Source organism: Athalia rosae, chromosome 3 (genome assembly GCF_917208135.1).
Source record: "Athalia rosae chromosome 3, iyAthRosa1.1, whole genome shotgun sequence".
NCBI lineage: Eukaryota > Metazoa > Arthropoda > Insecta > Hymenoptera > Athaliidae > Athalia > Athalia rosae.
The window spans coordinates 15,908,726-15,923,817 of record NC_064028.1 but is presented as its reverse complement, the minus strand read 5'-3'; the positions used below and the strand labels follow the sequence as shown (position 1 = coordinate 15,923,817).

The 15,092-nt window shown below is 38.7% G+C and overlaps 1 protein-coding gene across 4 annotated transcripts in view; it reads right to left on the bottom strand.

The window, feature by feature from the left end:
* Positions 1–4,414: 4,414 nt before the first annotated feature.
* LOC105690351 overlaps positions 4,415–15,092 on the bottom strand; it is a 32,652-nt gene continuing 21,974 nt past the window's right edge. Inside the window, exons 4-18 of one of the 4 annotated variants that reach the window (XM_048652961.1) lie at positions 14,825–14,922; positions 14,605–14,728; positions 13,991–14,222; positions 13,322–13,918; positions 13,175–13,219; positions 12,125–12,296; positions 11,706–12,088; positions 10,656–11,099; positions 10,394–10,533; positions 10,231–10,308; positions 9,776–10,115; positions 9,475–9,685; positions 9,079–9,266; positions 7,870–8,036; positions 4,415–5,876 (exon numbers count right to left, since the gene is read on the bottom strand). In XM_048652961.1, the coding sequence (XP_048508918.1) occupies positions 5,475–5,876; positions 7,870–8,036; positions 9,079–9,266; positions 9,475–9,685; positions 9,776–10,115; positions 10,231–10,308; positions 10,394–10,533; positions 10,656–11,099; positions 11,706–12,088; positions 12,125–12,296; positions 13,175–13,219; positions 13,322–13,918; positions 13,991–14,222; positions 14,605–14,728; positions 14,825–14,922 (3,621 nt within the window). In that variant the 3' untranslated portion in view covers positions 4,415–5,474. Of the gene's footprint in view, positions 5,877–6,773; positions 6,993–7,869; positions 8,037–9,078; positions 9,267–9,474; positions 9,686–9,775; positions 10,116–10,230; positions 10,309–10,393; positions 10,534–10,655; positions 11,100–11,705; positions 12,297–13,174; positions 13,220–13,321; positions 13,919–13,990; positions 14,223–14,604; positions 14,729–14,824; positions 14,923–15,092 lie in introns of all 4 variants that reach the window. The other 3 variants (XM_012408089.3, XM_012408080.3, XM_020854874.2) reach the window with 3 other exon arrangements.

Sequence of the window (15,092 nt, the reverse complement as noted above, 5' to 3'; positions counted from 1 at the left end):
CATGTAAAAGAAGAAGAGGAACGCTAAGAAGAAAAATATGAGTAATAATAACAAGAATAATAGTAATAATAATAATTGAAATAATAATAAAATAACAATAATCATAATAATAATAAGATGATTCAATTGAACCGTTTCTAGGTACCCATATACATACATATATATATATATATAATTATTTACTTACAATGTTTGCCACGTACATAATGTGTATATTAATATTACCTAATAAACTAAATAAAAAATCACAGAACGAAAAATCAATATACGTACATATACGCGTCATACTATCGAGATCAGACTGCGGCGTATATTTCACCGCACCCTACATAGTAGGTATATAATAATTGTGTACGCCATAGATTATATTGCATACCCTATACTGTACATACCATATAATGACATACGCGCATACGCAAGATTCCTCACGAAAGATTATTTGTTCAGTTTTTTTTTGCATCTTCCATCATCTACATCATCCAAACATGCATCGCCGATTGGCGACGTTATGCTGATATTTGTAATTTTACTGTAAAAAAAAAAAAAAAAAAAAACATTACCGACGAATGAACCGACGGAGAATCATGTATGACCAATGATCTTGCAATTGTCACCCTCATTTCGCATTCAATTTACGTACAATTTGATACGTGTATAATTTTATACAAAATTCATTATTATCATTATTATTCTTACTGTTGTTGCTGTTGTTGTTAATGTTATTAGCGTTATTATTATTGTGTTCTAATGCGATCGAACGGGCCATATTTGATCATCTTGATTATGATCATTAATATTATTATTACTATTATTGTTATAATTATCATTGTTATTATTACTATCATTGCTACAGTTGTTGTGGCTATACGTATGTAAAGTATAGAGAAAAAAAACGTTGAAAATATGTATGCGTATGAATGATAATTATACAAATACGCTGTAATTGATTCTCGACGATTTTAAACTCCAAAGATGATAATGATAAACATTATTATACATAACACACGATTACCGCACGCATGTTTAGTATATGTCTACGTATATTTGATATACTGTACACCTATAATTGTTAATGAAAGAAAGAAAAAAGAAATCACGTTTTAGATACTTACGCGTATACGCATGCACATAGACACTTACATGATTTACACGTGAAGACAGAAAACAATATTATTAATGTTATTAAAATCATTATTATCGTTATTATTATTGCCATTATTATTACTATTATTATTACCATCATCATTATTACATTATATACTAATAAATAAATCTGAAAAAAGTGAAAAAAAAAAAAAAATGAAAAATAAAAACATTTATCAACTGTTACGTATTATCTGTCTAGTATGTACTGTACGGCGGTGTTCTTCTCTCTCATTTTTTCATGCTCTTTGTTCTTCCCAAATCGCAATTAAAATCGAAAATTTAATTATCACCCGCACTTACAAATGTCAAGTCCGAAAATTTTATTCGGTTTGTAATAATAAGTACGGAATGCGAAATAACGTCGTCAGATCTTCGACCGGATTCAAATTTATCAGTATTTTTTTTATTCAATCGAATCCCCGAAATACTCATCCAATTGACGTTACGTTTTGTGTTCAATTGAATGACATTGAAGGAAAAGAATCCCGCTCTAAGCACCTTGGAATATTTTAATGTTGCCATGAAATGGGAGAAAACTAATCTTTAAGTTTCCTTTTTCGTCTTCCTCACGTTGCCGGGCAGGAATAGATCGTGAAAAGGTGGAAATACGTGAATTCCTCAGCAGGAAGTCTCGCGCGTTGAACGAAACTATTCGGAAGTCAGGAATAGAAAGATAAAATCAAATCAGGTGCTGATCGGTGAAATTTATCAGCGACGAAACTCTCCGAAACATTTTCACTCTCCTTACCGGCTCCAATCATTTTTTGACCTATTCATTATTTTTCTGTTCTTACTCATTGTCGGTCGGATGAAGAAACTCAAAAATTCGTTTTTCTGTCGTATTAAATCCACGCAAAATCATAAGGAAATACATGTCGTAACTCGTTCGATTTTGGTACGAAGTTTTTTCTTTACCTTTGCTGAAAAAAAAAAAAAGAAAAACTTTCCGAAGTTTTATCTTGACTATTGCAAGACATGAGGACCACCCTCCTAAAGTGCATTCTAGGTAAACATGTGCTCGCGTATTTTCAATTTCTATGATAAAAAAAAAAAACGGTCAAGATTTTTGAGTAATATTTATATGGGACCTCCCGAACGTCGTTCTCCTACTACCATACTACCACTACTACTGCTTCATCTACTTCTATCACCAAAAGCGGAATCACTACTGCATTTATTGCTACGTTCACACGAATCAATTTTACAAGTAAAATTAAAATTATTAAAACTATCGCACCGACAAACCGCGTTCGTCGCGTGCCATAAAGGAAGGTCCGAACGAATAAAATGATTAAAATTCATGTATAAAAGTATTCTTACACGTGATTAATATCGACTAAAGTATTGTGAACTTTAGTTAACGTTGTTATGATTATTATTGTGAATAATATTGTATAATTTCGTATGAATAACGAAGACCTAACTTTGTATGTGGGTATAAATTTTATGAATTTCGAAAATATGGAAACCAAAAAAACATTTGATAAATGACGAGTGCAGAACGAAAATTCGAACGGAAAAAGACACGCTAAAAAGCATAGAAAATAAAAGTAAAATAAAAAAAGTAAAATGACGAAATACAACATTTGATGTATTGTATTCATTCCTGTTCGCGTTATCAAATTCGTAGATTGTAACGTGTACTACGTTGGGTATACATATAAAAGCCTTTGCCTTTGAAGTATAAATTTTTAGCCAAAGTGCGTTGTGTTCGACAATGATGTCGAATAAAACGAAAAAAAATGAAAAAAAAAAAACTGAAAAAAAAACCGATATGCGTTTTGATGGGAACGAAAACACTACGGGTATAAATTGTAAGAGCACTAGATCAAATGAATGATATTGAAGTAAGAGATCGGAAAACAAGAAAATTGATGAAACACAGAAATGACCACCACGTCTCTCTTGATATCTGGAGGCATTGTAAAGTGTGTATGAATTTTGATTATAAATTTTACGCTAGTGTTTACGTTTATTCTGAAAACTGCCATTAGAAAATACTATATATCGATAAAATAATAAAATATATACCTGTATAACGTCCTCGTTGATAATTACATCACTCGCCTCCAGTTTAGATAATCGATATTTATAATAGTTGTAACGACGAGAAAAGATTTAAGAAAAAAGTTGACTATTAACTGAAAAAAAACTTTATGAAAAATTATTCAAATATCTTGTTACGAAATGTTGTTTTACGGAATTGATTAATCTTCATTGTGAACAGCGTGAGCATAAAACGCGTGCATCCTACTGTACGCATACATTCAGCGAAATTCGGCTGTTATTTTCCTGCGTTTATCATTTCAGCATATTTATTGTAATATCATCGTTATACATTTTACCTATGAATATGTACACTGACATACTACCGAGATACCCTAGCAATGACACCTATTATGATTAAACGCCTAAGGATTATAAAAAAACATTACTAGTATAGTTATATGAAACACGCCTTTGAGATCAACTGAATAATAAACTATGTATATTGGCACGTTGACCAAAAAAAAAAAAAAGAAGGAAATTCCACCACTCTTGCCATTATATTCAATTATTTCCGTCATGTCTTCTGAATTTTATTTCCAAATTTCTTTCGTATCGTCGAAAACTTTCAGCCTGTCCGGGCGATCCACTTTGTTGCGGTAAGAAAAAAATAAATACGATAACGCGGTTGATTTTTTCTTCAAAGAAAAAGTTTTCCATTCCGACGTGAGCTTCTCTCGGCGGATAACGATCGTCGGTTTTTTTTAAGGGCCATAAAAAGAAGATGAAGAAAAGCTCACGGTTTATGGATAGTGTTACACGTAGACTGTATTCGCGACGAAGTACCGGTCTGAAGAAGCATCACGTGCTGCACTCGTTCCGAATCCAAACCAAAACGAGCTTTTAATTTTATTACGGCACATCCCCCTCTCCGGATTAATTGAAAATTCGCCGATGACGCTCGAAGCGATCGGAAAGAGTAGATCTTCGAATAGGATTAATTCAATTTTTACTGAAATACGGAATTTCTGCATGCGTGAAGTACGTAAATAAATTCGTACGTACGCGTGATTTGTGTATGGGGCATTCCATGACAAATTTATTATCCTGCGAATTCAAGCGCTCCATATTTTTTACCTCTGCTGTTTGAAACTATCCGATTCCGATATATATAGGTACGTATGTATTTTAAATAATATATATGATACGGATAAAGGTTTGGCAAAAATACATTCGAACAATTTGGGTAAGTGTAGAAAAAAAAAAACATACATTCCTCCTATTTGCGTTACAAAATTAAACAAATACTTTATTACACACGTATAATTACGGTTTTTTTTTTTTTGTTTTTAACCTTCGTTCCTCTGCTCTTTCACATAATATACTACAATATAAGCATATTCATTTACTTACAATAAAATATATATATATAATTATTTCCATTAATTTCGGTACTACGATTTAAGGTAACTTACGTATATAAATAGCACGTATCCTCGTTTAATAATATTAATAATAATAACAACAATAATAATAATCATAATCATAATGGTGATTAAAGTAATTATTTAAGCTTAATGTACATGCCGTGCAGCGTTGTTTGCTTTGAATAATATCGTGAGGGATTTTCGTTGTATATTGGTGTGTAAATTATGTATAACACATGTGATAACGTACGTATATATTATGTGCGATGAATAATTGTCGATCGATCTAGATTTTTAGTAATAATAATAACGATAACAATAATGAGATAGAGACAATTTTGGAAAAACGACAAAAGAATATGGAGAAAAGCAACACACTTTACTAACTACAGAATCTATGTATAATTATGTAATTCAAACAATGATTATTGATGATGAGAAAGCAAACAGTCCGCCATATGATCAATTGATTACATACACGTAACGAACGTGAATGAATTCACATGTCAATCTGTGTGCATTGTAAGCAAGTGAAAAAAAAAAAGACAAAACAAAACACGTAGGCAACGATTCCATTTCATCTTGATTTCTTGTTTTTTTTTTTTTTTTCTTTTTCTTCAACAATATGTACATAAACTTTTGAACATCTTGTATACGCGTTTGATTTTGAATTTGAATGACGTAATTTATTTTCGATGTATTCAATCGTCCTCGACAGAGATGTTTTATCGAACAAAAAAAAAAAGGAAGTGAAAAAAGACCAAAAAAAAAATAATAATATAATTCACTCGTCTATTCATATCATACATGGAAAATAAACTAGATAACATTAACGTATAATATAATATTTATAATATACATATGTATGTATATAACATTAAATTAGTACTGGGCCTTCTAATATATAATTCTAGCTCACTTGGGCTGATTACCGTAATCAACGTAAACGCGTACGACTTCTCCGCTGTATTTTCGTTGGCTAGGCATAAAATAAAAGTCCGGTTGTTGGGGCCCCGACGCGTTTGGCCCTTTGTACCTTTGATTTCTGCGGTCCTGAGTGTAATAGCCAGGTTGAGGAGGGGGCGGTTGCCTAGGGCCCGGGGCCCTCGGTAGACTGTAAGTTGCTCGAGGTCCTCCGATTTGTTGCTGGTGAGGATTCCTCGATTCCTGGCCAATAGCTGTAGCTTCACGTGGCCTCGGTAAACTCGAAACCGGCGGCGGTGCTTTTTCCTCGGTTTCAAAAGCTTCGAATGCAAAGTTGGTGTTCGCCCCGGAATTGTAATCCTTCCACGCGTTGTTCGTCGTAATCAGTTGATCCTGTAACAGGAAATTTCACCTTATTTTTCTTTATTTTAATGCCATCGTGCTTTCCGTTTTCCGTTTCGTTTCATCCCCCAAACCCCCATCCCCCATCCCTCCCAACTTTTGTTATTATTATTTTTTTTTCTTTCATACTTTTTACACCGAGTTCAGCGTGCAGCTTTTAACGTTAAGCCGGAGGGCTTTAACGACCACCGCTTCTTTTCCCTTTTCCCTTTTTTTTATTTTTTTTTATTTTTTATTATGAAGTTCTTTTTTCTTCGTTTTTCTTTTGTTATCATCATAAAAGATGGTAGCCTCGCTCTCTCCCTCTCTTTTCATCTTTTTACGAAGCTATATACCTACCTTTTATTATACAAGGCATTTGTACCGAGCGATCTACAACTGACAAATTATGCTTGTCGTGTTACAGGAAATATTATAACAATCGCAAAAGGCGAAGAGATGATATCGTTTGACTGAATATCATCAGATTTTAAAATAAATAAATTTCATCAAAAAAACACGAAAGAAAACAGACGTTCGAGATACGTACGTATGTCGCATGCCGATTGTTCAAAGCGATCAGAAAGATATCGATAAAGATAAATGAGAAAAGAAAAGAGATAAACGAACAACTAGATAGACAAGTCTTTACGACAGGTATTAAAGATTACACAGAATATTTTATAGGGAAAGTAGGTAAAAAGAATTCAACCACCCCGCTTAAAGAAAATTAAGAAGACCGATTCGAAAAATTGTAAAAAATATATTTGGAATAACGAAAAACAGCGAAGAAAAAAGGAGGGAAAAAGATACACAAACAGAAAGAAATCAATGAGTAATCCGAAAGAATGAAGTAAACGTTTTTTTTTTTTTTCTTTATCTTAAGAAAGTGAAAAAAGGGTTCTATACCTTGGTTAATAAATTGATTGCTATATTTTTATTTGTTTGCTACCAGTTTGGGGCGGGCCGGTGCATATTTGGTGGAAAATGTTGGTGGTGGTTGTGGTTGTTGTATTGATACTTGGTTTGACTTTGATGACGTAACTGCGTCGAATTCAAGTTTGGGTGATGAATTGGATTCATTGAAGAAGCAGGAGAAGAAGCCTGAAGCGGGAGCGCGTACACCCTCTGGGCGAGGAGAAGAACCGTCACAACGAGTCAACAACAACAACGAGACATGCAACATACAAGCAAGCAAAGATTGTTCTTGATTAATTTTTCTTTCTTTTTTTTTTGTTTTTTTTTTTTTTTTTACTCATTCGTTACATTATGGTTTTTTCCACCGTTTTCTGTCTGGGTTCGAAATGATCTCGCAATCGTAAATATGTATTGAGAGGGCGAAAAAACCAGATTGGTTCCAATCGAAAGCTTCGGAGTTAGGTACTTCATGATTACGTTACACACAGTGAATTAGAGCGTTCAGTAAAACGTTAGTGAAAACCGAAATAATCGGACTTTTCTTGTTTTCCGAAAGCTTCGTTAACCGGAAGTCACCGGTGCAATAGCTATAAGTTTTGAGTCTGCTCAAATCGCTCGAAGACTTGTAGAAATCTATTTCTCGAATAAAAATTAAGAATTTAGTTCCCTCGTCTCATTTTTTCAAACTTGATCTATTCTTCCGAAGGTTTGTGAAACAGAAACAGCAAATTGGACATTTTTACAATCGTATAATAATTTTTCTAAGCAGTGAAGTTTCGCGAGGAATTTCTCATTTCACTCGTAACTTGTTAGAGACAAGATTCGAAATTAAGAATAACAAATAGAGCTCGGCGTATCGTCGGCCGGATAACAATTTCTAATTTTACGAAAATTAGTTGAACGTAATTCGATTGTTACAGACCGAATTGTAAAGCTTATACATACATATAAACTATACCATGTAGTGGAGCAACGTTTCTACCGTACAGAATATACGAAGTACATACTTTTAGTAACTGGTTAAAAAGGCCGAAAGTTTATGTGACTAGCATTGTTAGAGAGGATAAAAGAACAGTGCGCGGCTTACCTTAGATGTGCGTTTTCTGGATCGATAAAGAGTGCAAGTCGCTTGGAGCAGAGCCAACGCTACCAGAGCAGCGACACAACCAACGACGATGTAAAGCTTCGTCGAACTCAAGAAAATCCCCGTGGCACTCGGCCCCGAATCTCCATCCTCGTCAGTGATGTCGTTGACTGGAAATACAAAGTACCTCGTTATTAGGTAAATTGTAGAATGATATTCTCTTTTATTTTTCTCATCCTTTCTCTATTCGTTTTATATTTTTCTCTTCTTCCGGAAGAGCGCATCCTCCGACAAAGATCGTCGCCGTCTTCGCGGATAGTATGTAAATTCTCTAGTTGAATTATTCCTGGATATAATAGTTTAATAGGCTAGCTAGACTATCGGATTCGGATAATTGGAGGGAAGGGTGGAGCGAAGTGGGATCTTGAAATTAGATTTCAAGCGAAATGCAAATAGCGATTAAAACTTTTTAAACTATTCTCATTAATTGGTGAGTTATTAGATCGCGATTGAATCCCGCGTTAATGTTCTTTCTCGCACATTCTTATCGCGTACCCTCCGACTGTCCTCTACGTCCGACCGTTGTTATTGTTTTTGTTACTGTCAATAATATTTCTGGCGCAGTGATCAGCCCCGTTTGCGTTGCGGTATAAAGAAGTTGATGCAAAGTTACGAACTCGACTCGGTTAATGTCACGAAACAAACTTCACATATGGGTTTTCCAATAACGTATCCATACAAACTCCCGTAAAACAGATTTGCCGTGCAGAAGCTCGGGGTAATTGCTTTCCAATAGTCGTGTGTATAGTTAACTTCGCATAAACTTCAACTCGCAATCTCACCAGTGCGATCAGTCCCACAATATTATCACCCTAACAGACGATTGTTCTATCAGATTATCGAAAACTTTCAAATCCCGGATAGCTGCTATACGTATGTTACCGTGTATTATAGGGTGGCAACATTTTCAGTTTTCTCAGTTTTCTAATCAATCCCTCTCAATTTACGTGGTCACAAGAATATTTAAAAAAAAATCAAAATTCTTGCCAAACAATTCAACGTTTTTTTGGATTTTGTTCTGGGTGTAAAACTTTTCTTAATGTTATATCTGTTGTAAAAAGTCCACAATTTTTTTTACACAAAAATTATTAAAACATCGGCCGCGATAAATGTCCAGCTGAAAAGCGTCCGATTTCTAATTTGTGGACTTACTCTGCGGTGACTTGAAGACAAGGTATTGCGGGTCAACCCTTAGGGAACCGACTTGTCCAGTGCTGAGGGTTTCCTTGAGGGCTCCCCTGGCCATAGCTTCGGTATCCTCGGGCCTCAAAGCTCTCCCCTTGGATTCGTTTTTGTCCAAGATTAGATTCATTTTTGCTACAACAGACTCGGCGTTGGTCCTGAAACGAGAAGAAAGTGAAATGTCATCGCCTGTACGATCTTTGAATATTACAAAAGGCTTTTCGTTTTCGATTTCTTCGTATCACTCCTTGGCCCGCGTTCGACGAAAAAGTATACAGTCAGCTCGGACTCGGCTATTGATCCACACCGGTAAAACATGGTTAGTCATTCCGTCGTTCATTTGTCTCGATTCGTTTATTTGCTCACCTTTCCAGCTCGTTCAATTTGACACCGTAGTAACCGGGAACTTTGCTCAAGGAAGGTCCGAAACTGTCAGCGATCGTATTAGAGATTGTTTCAAACTCTGGGGTGTTGGGTTCGGGAGCTTGAAATCCGGCACCCAAGTTCGTAAGTTTTACTTCAAAGTCGTAGATGAACCTCGGGGGTGCAGGAGTCGTCGGGGCGTCCTCGTCAACTTCTGCATAATAATTTAAGTTGATTATCGAACGATTCGATAAACTTCCGTAGAGAATATTCTACGTCATTTTGTTAACGCTCGGTAACTCACCGTCACCGCATGACCTGATGCAAATTCTGTCGCTCGATATCAGCGGGACGATCGCGTGCTTCTTTATTTTTTTATTAACCGCGTTAAACTCGCCACCCTTAACGGGGAACATCATGTAGACGCAGTGGTCGTCGGTGATCGAAATATCCTTGTTATCCTTGGTCACTCTCTTCCTCGAGAAATTGAGCGTGGTAAAACCATCTTGAATGCTTCCACTCGTGTTACCAACGTCTTGAGACGAGTCCAGCATCGGGGGTTGATAACCGTTTATCCAAGTGTCCATCATAAAAGCTCGCCCAGTCCCTTTGTCCACCCATCCCAAGATGGCGTCTGTCTGGGACTGAAAGAAATCAACCGCGGTTCTTTCATCTCCTTTTTTTATCACTCCTTTATTCTCTACCGCTGTACGGATTTCGATCCATTCTCCCTGAGGAACGATCGTTACGAGTCCTTACCATGCTCATGTCATCGGAGAAACCTATTCCGGTCCAGGTGTCGGTGTTCGAAGTGACTACGGTAAACGCGAGTTCGTCCTTGAAAAGAAATGGAAGACGTTGAGCACATAAACCCGCGTGTATCGATGACGTTCGAAATAAAAGAATCGGATTTGTCGAGTACCTTTTTAGCCTTGTATACCCAACGCGCGGCGTATTCGCACGTGCCGTTCTCCAATGAACAATGTCGCGGATAACGCCATTCTCCGCCGCAGACACCTCCTTCCAAAGGAATATGACCTCCGGATTCCTTCTTGTTCTCGTCTGAAAGCGATATAACATAAACGTCCGTCAATTAATTCTGACTACGAGGTAATTAGGGGGCGTACGTCGCACGTTGATTTTTATTTATCGAAAGCAAAAATCAACGGCTCGACGGCACGTACCGAAGAAATTCAAGCTTGATACTCCTCGTTGAGAGTGATGCCCGTGATACTTGAGCTCGTCGGGTTTGTAAAAGTTTTTGACGGACGCCTTGCTCTTCTCGATGCCGCTCGGCGGATCGTGAACGAATTTTCCCGGCTCCTGACCCTTCGCCCATATCACGTGCATCGCCGCGTCGACTATACGATGGTCGGACATCTCGTTCGTTTCCAGTTTTCTCCTGAACGCTATCGTCGTTATTCCGTCTTTTTCGAAACCCATGGCCGCCGTTAAACCGTCGCTTCCACCCCAGAATGAATCCGGACGTGGAGTCGAACGATCCCGCGTGTAATAATCGCCGATACGATGCGTCATTCCTCGGGCACTACCGATCACGATATCCGTGCAATCCATCGGATTGAAGTCGTGCTTCGGAGTGTACTTGTGGGTCGGAGACGCCGTCGGGGCTTCATATGATTTAGAGAGAAAATAATGAAAAATAATGTAAAAACCTATTATTCAATATGTTGGCATGTGTGACGTTATGTGAGTTACGAGTAACTGTATATATTTGCGGCTGAATGCGAGACGTGATATTTCTCATATTTATTATGCTTCGAGTATTATGAGAAGATGAATATAACAACTGTTGCATTGCATTGTTGGGTAAGTATAAGAAACGCACTTTGTTCAACATTATTATATACCTACTACGTTTACTTCGACGCGAAGCAACTTTTTTCCATTGTTCGTCAAAAATAATATAGATATATACATATATACCTTTCTTATACATCACACACTGCTGTACGTGTACCGTTGCATTATGCATGATCTTATTGAAAGTAATGCACCTCAACGCCGGCTCTAAATTACATATTACTATGCGGCGTTTTTTTTTTTTTCTCTTTTTTCTCTCCCTTAAAAATAAGTGTGCATGCATGAACAGTATGAATGTATGAATGAGTCATACGTCAGCTACATATATGTATTTACTACGAGTACTGAATTCGTGATTATCTTCTACCAGAATATATTTACAACCCACAAACCGATATCAACTATTTTGTTACCTTTTGTCGCTCCTGATTTCGTGATGGGTTCCACATCGCCATTCGAACTTGGCTCAGCTTTTGGTTCGGATTCAGGTACGGGATAAGGCGAGTCATTTGGTTCGGGATTGGGTTCAGCACTTGGCTCAGAGACGGGTTCAGATTTTGGTTCAGCATTTGGCTCTGATTTTGGTTCAGCGTTTGGCTCTGATTTTGGTTCAGCGTTTGGTTCGGATTTTGGTTCAGCGTTTGGTTCGGATTTTGGTTCAGCGTTTGGCTCTGATTTTGGTTCAGATTTTGGTTCAGCGCTTGGTTTGGATTTTGGTTCAGCGCTTGGTTCAGATTTTGGTTCAGCGCTTGGTTCGGATTTTGGTTCCGCTGTGGGTTCAGACACGGGTTCGGATTTTGGTTCCGCTGTGGGTTCAGACACGGGTTCGGATTTTGGTTCCGCGTGTGGTTCAGGATTTGATTTTGCTCGGGGTTCTCCATTAGATATGGATTGTCTTGTCAGTGTCATATTTTTTGCCGACTCTGAACCTGGCTCTGGATTAGGTGTGGATATTTTTGGTTCAGGTTCAGGGATTATCTGAGTAGCAGCGCCGCTGGGCTCCCCTGTGCAACAAAGCAACAACACCATGCAACTAATCACCTTTAAACCTTCACCGCTTTGTGCAAATACACTGCAGGAACGTTATATCAACAAAATGGGCGGGCTTGAGATGGCTAAATATCATTTTGTGGACTACTATACTTGCGGGATACAAACTACTGGGGTCAAGGATCAAATTAGGCGTTGAATGTTACGCAGAGATGATTCGAGATTAGTAAATTTTTTATTTTCACTTTTTGCAATTTATAAAATCCCGACATCTCGAGGCGCTTGTTACCTCGAAAACTGTATTAGTGATCAATGTAAATATCGATTATTTTCACTTTCGCCTGCTTTCACCGCGCGACGCGGATGAACGCAGGTAGGCCCGGTTGATTTATGGTTAAATTTTTATCAGATTTACGTTTCCATCCTCTGTGCGTAACGGATGTAAACGTGAAAATCAGAAATCTTTAGGGTGGCTACGTGAATTTTGTGAAAATTATCTACCCAGCTACAGCGAAGAAACTTCTAGACCTAATATTTCATTGCTCTCTCACTTTAGACTTGAACGAAAAAAAAATCAAATTACATCGGCTAAAAGCGTTCGAAATTCCTTTGTTTCAACTACTAACTCACAATTACGAAGCGCAATTTACACGATATAAGTTGCCGAAATTTCACCAAACTGCGTAACAATACGGTAAATTTTCGAAACGACAGTAAATACCAAAAGAAACGTTTAAGAGTACATTTTTACACAACTACGTAATAAGAGAAGGGAACGAAACGATAACTCTGGGAAACTGTGGTGCAATTTACTCGACCTTTGTAATTTTGTGCTTTACAAGGGATCGAGTTATGGTTCGAGCTACGACTACAAAGTATAAAAGGCACTCACCGGTTGGTTCGGGTGCCGCTTCTTCCGTTGCTCTTTTTCGTCTTCCTGCGACGATAAAATCAAACCGATCATCATTTCAATTCCATTTATTCTTTCACCTCGCATCACCTTCGACTCTCTAAATCCAAACTAAATCACTGCGCATACCTTGCTTGGTGCTCACTTGATACGTGACACTCGTTTGCACCATGACATCGTCGTCGGGCGGAGTCACTCCACTTCCGTAGGCCTTGGGAGACCTTCTCTTAGCCCCTGATTTCGAAGGTTCTGGTTCCGCGGTTCCAGGTTCGGGTTTCGAAACGGGTTCAGCACTTGGTTCCGGTTCAGAAGTAGGTTCAGCACCAGGTTCCGGTTCCGTTGTGGGTTCTGGTTCGGATTTTGGTTCAGCTTTCGGTTCAGCCTGAGAATTCGGTTCCGAGGTCGGTTCCGCCTTCGATTCAGCGTGGGGTTCGGGTTCCGCCTTGCCGATCGGCTCCGCGGAAGCTTCCGGTTCCGGTTCGGACTTTGGTTCCGGTTTTGGCAGAGGTTCCCCGGGGAGATCTCTGAGTTCGGGGAAAGCTCGGCAGGCCGGGGTCAGAGTGTTCGGTCTCCATCCGAGTCCCACCCACGAAGTCCCGTTCACAACCATCACCGCTTCCAATTCCTTACTGTCCTTCAGAATTCTCCAGTACAATTTGAAGCTGTCCGATAAGTTCTTCGACGTGTAAGCGTCGAAATCGATGTCCACACTCTTCACGGGCGATTCTGTGACAACGTTAACATTACCTCAGGGTTCCGAAGGGACTTTGGAACACCTTGGACTGGCTATGAACTTACTTTTGTTACACCCTGGACCGAACCATCCGATGTTACAGTAGCATTGTTTCCTCGGCGCCGTTGTCGCCTTGGTGTCAACGCAAACGCCCTGAGTTCCGCAATCGGAATCGTCGAGACATTCCTCCTTGAATTGGCATCTCGCACCGTGGTAAAATCTATCGCATCTGCATCTTCCGAGTAAATATTTACCGTGTTTACTGCAATCTTCTCTGAATACTTTTCTCTCCAGTATCTGTTTGCAGAAGTGTAATAATTGGAATTGCATTTTCAGAACATAAACCATAGCGTAAGCTGAGCTCTCCGAACCACAAGTAAAAATATATCGTTGAACGAAGCGCGAACCGTCGGAAGCCTGTCATTACCACTCACCGGAGGTAATGATACCGCAGCTCCTCAATTTTCTGCGGATCTTTTTCTCCCGCTCAAATGAGTAACAATATAAAAGAGTTAATGAGCATCATCGGATCGTAATCATCGCTCGCACGCGCGTACGAGTTTTACTCGTCTATTGCCCCTTTTTTTTTTTTTTCCCCCTACTTCGTTTTGCTATTACGGTTCGGTGGGTTTCCTTACAACGAAACGTCGAATCAAGGGTAAAATTATAACACACTTACGTCGATGTCCGCACAAGACCAAAACCTGTATGCGGAACCCCATTCTTCAGCCTCGCGAAGAAGTCTGATCGTACATTCTTTGCAGGTGAAATTATCCGGCAGACTGACCGGGAAGGATTGAGCCCTGCAAAATAAGATCGGCGCAACCAGTCGTTATTAATTTAATCGTTGAACGGCGTGACGGTAAACGATCCGTAATCCAAACGATTCGCGTACTTACGTGGCATCGTCCTCGACGAATTCACTTTGCGCCGTGACCGGGGTAAGGTCGATCAGAGGCCTGTCGAGGGCGTCCAAAATTTGAAGTTTGAAACCCCCCTGAAAAGTGATCGGTACATTCAAACATTTCGTGCGATCGGTTGTATTCTCCGATCGCACGCGTATCACGCCGGTGTTCATGGTGTCGGGGGAAACGAGGAATGAGATTCTTTGGTGTCCCATGCCGAAGCCGAGGAGGGCGACAGCGACCTGGATACGGCCTTGACGAG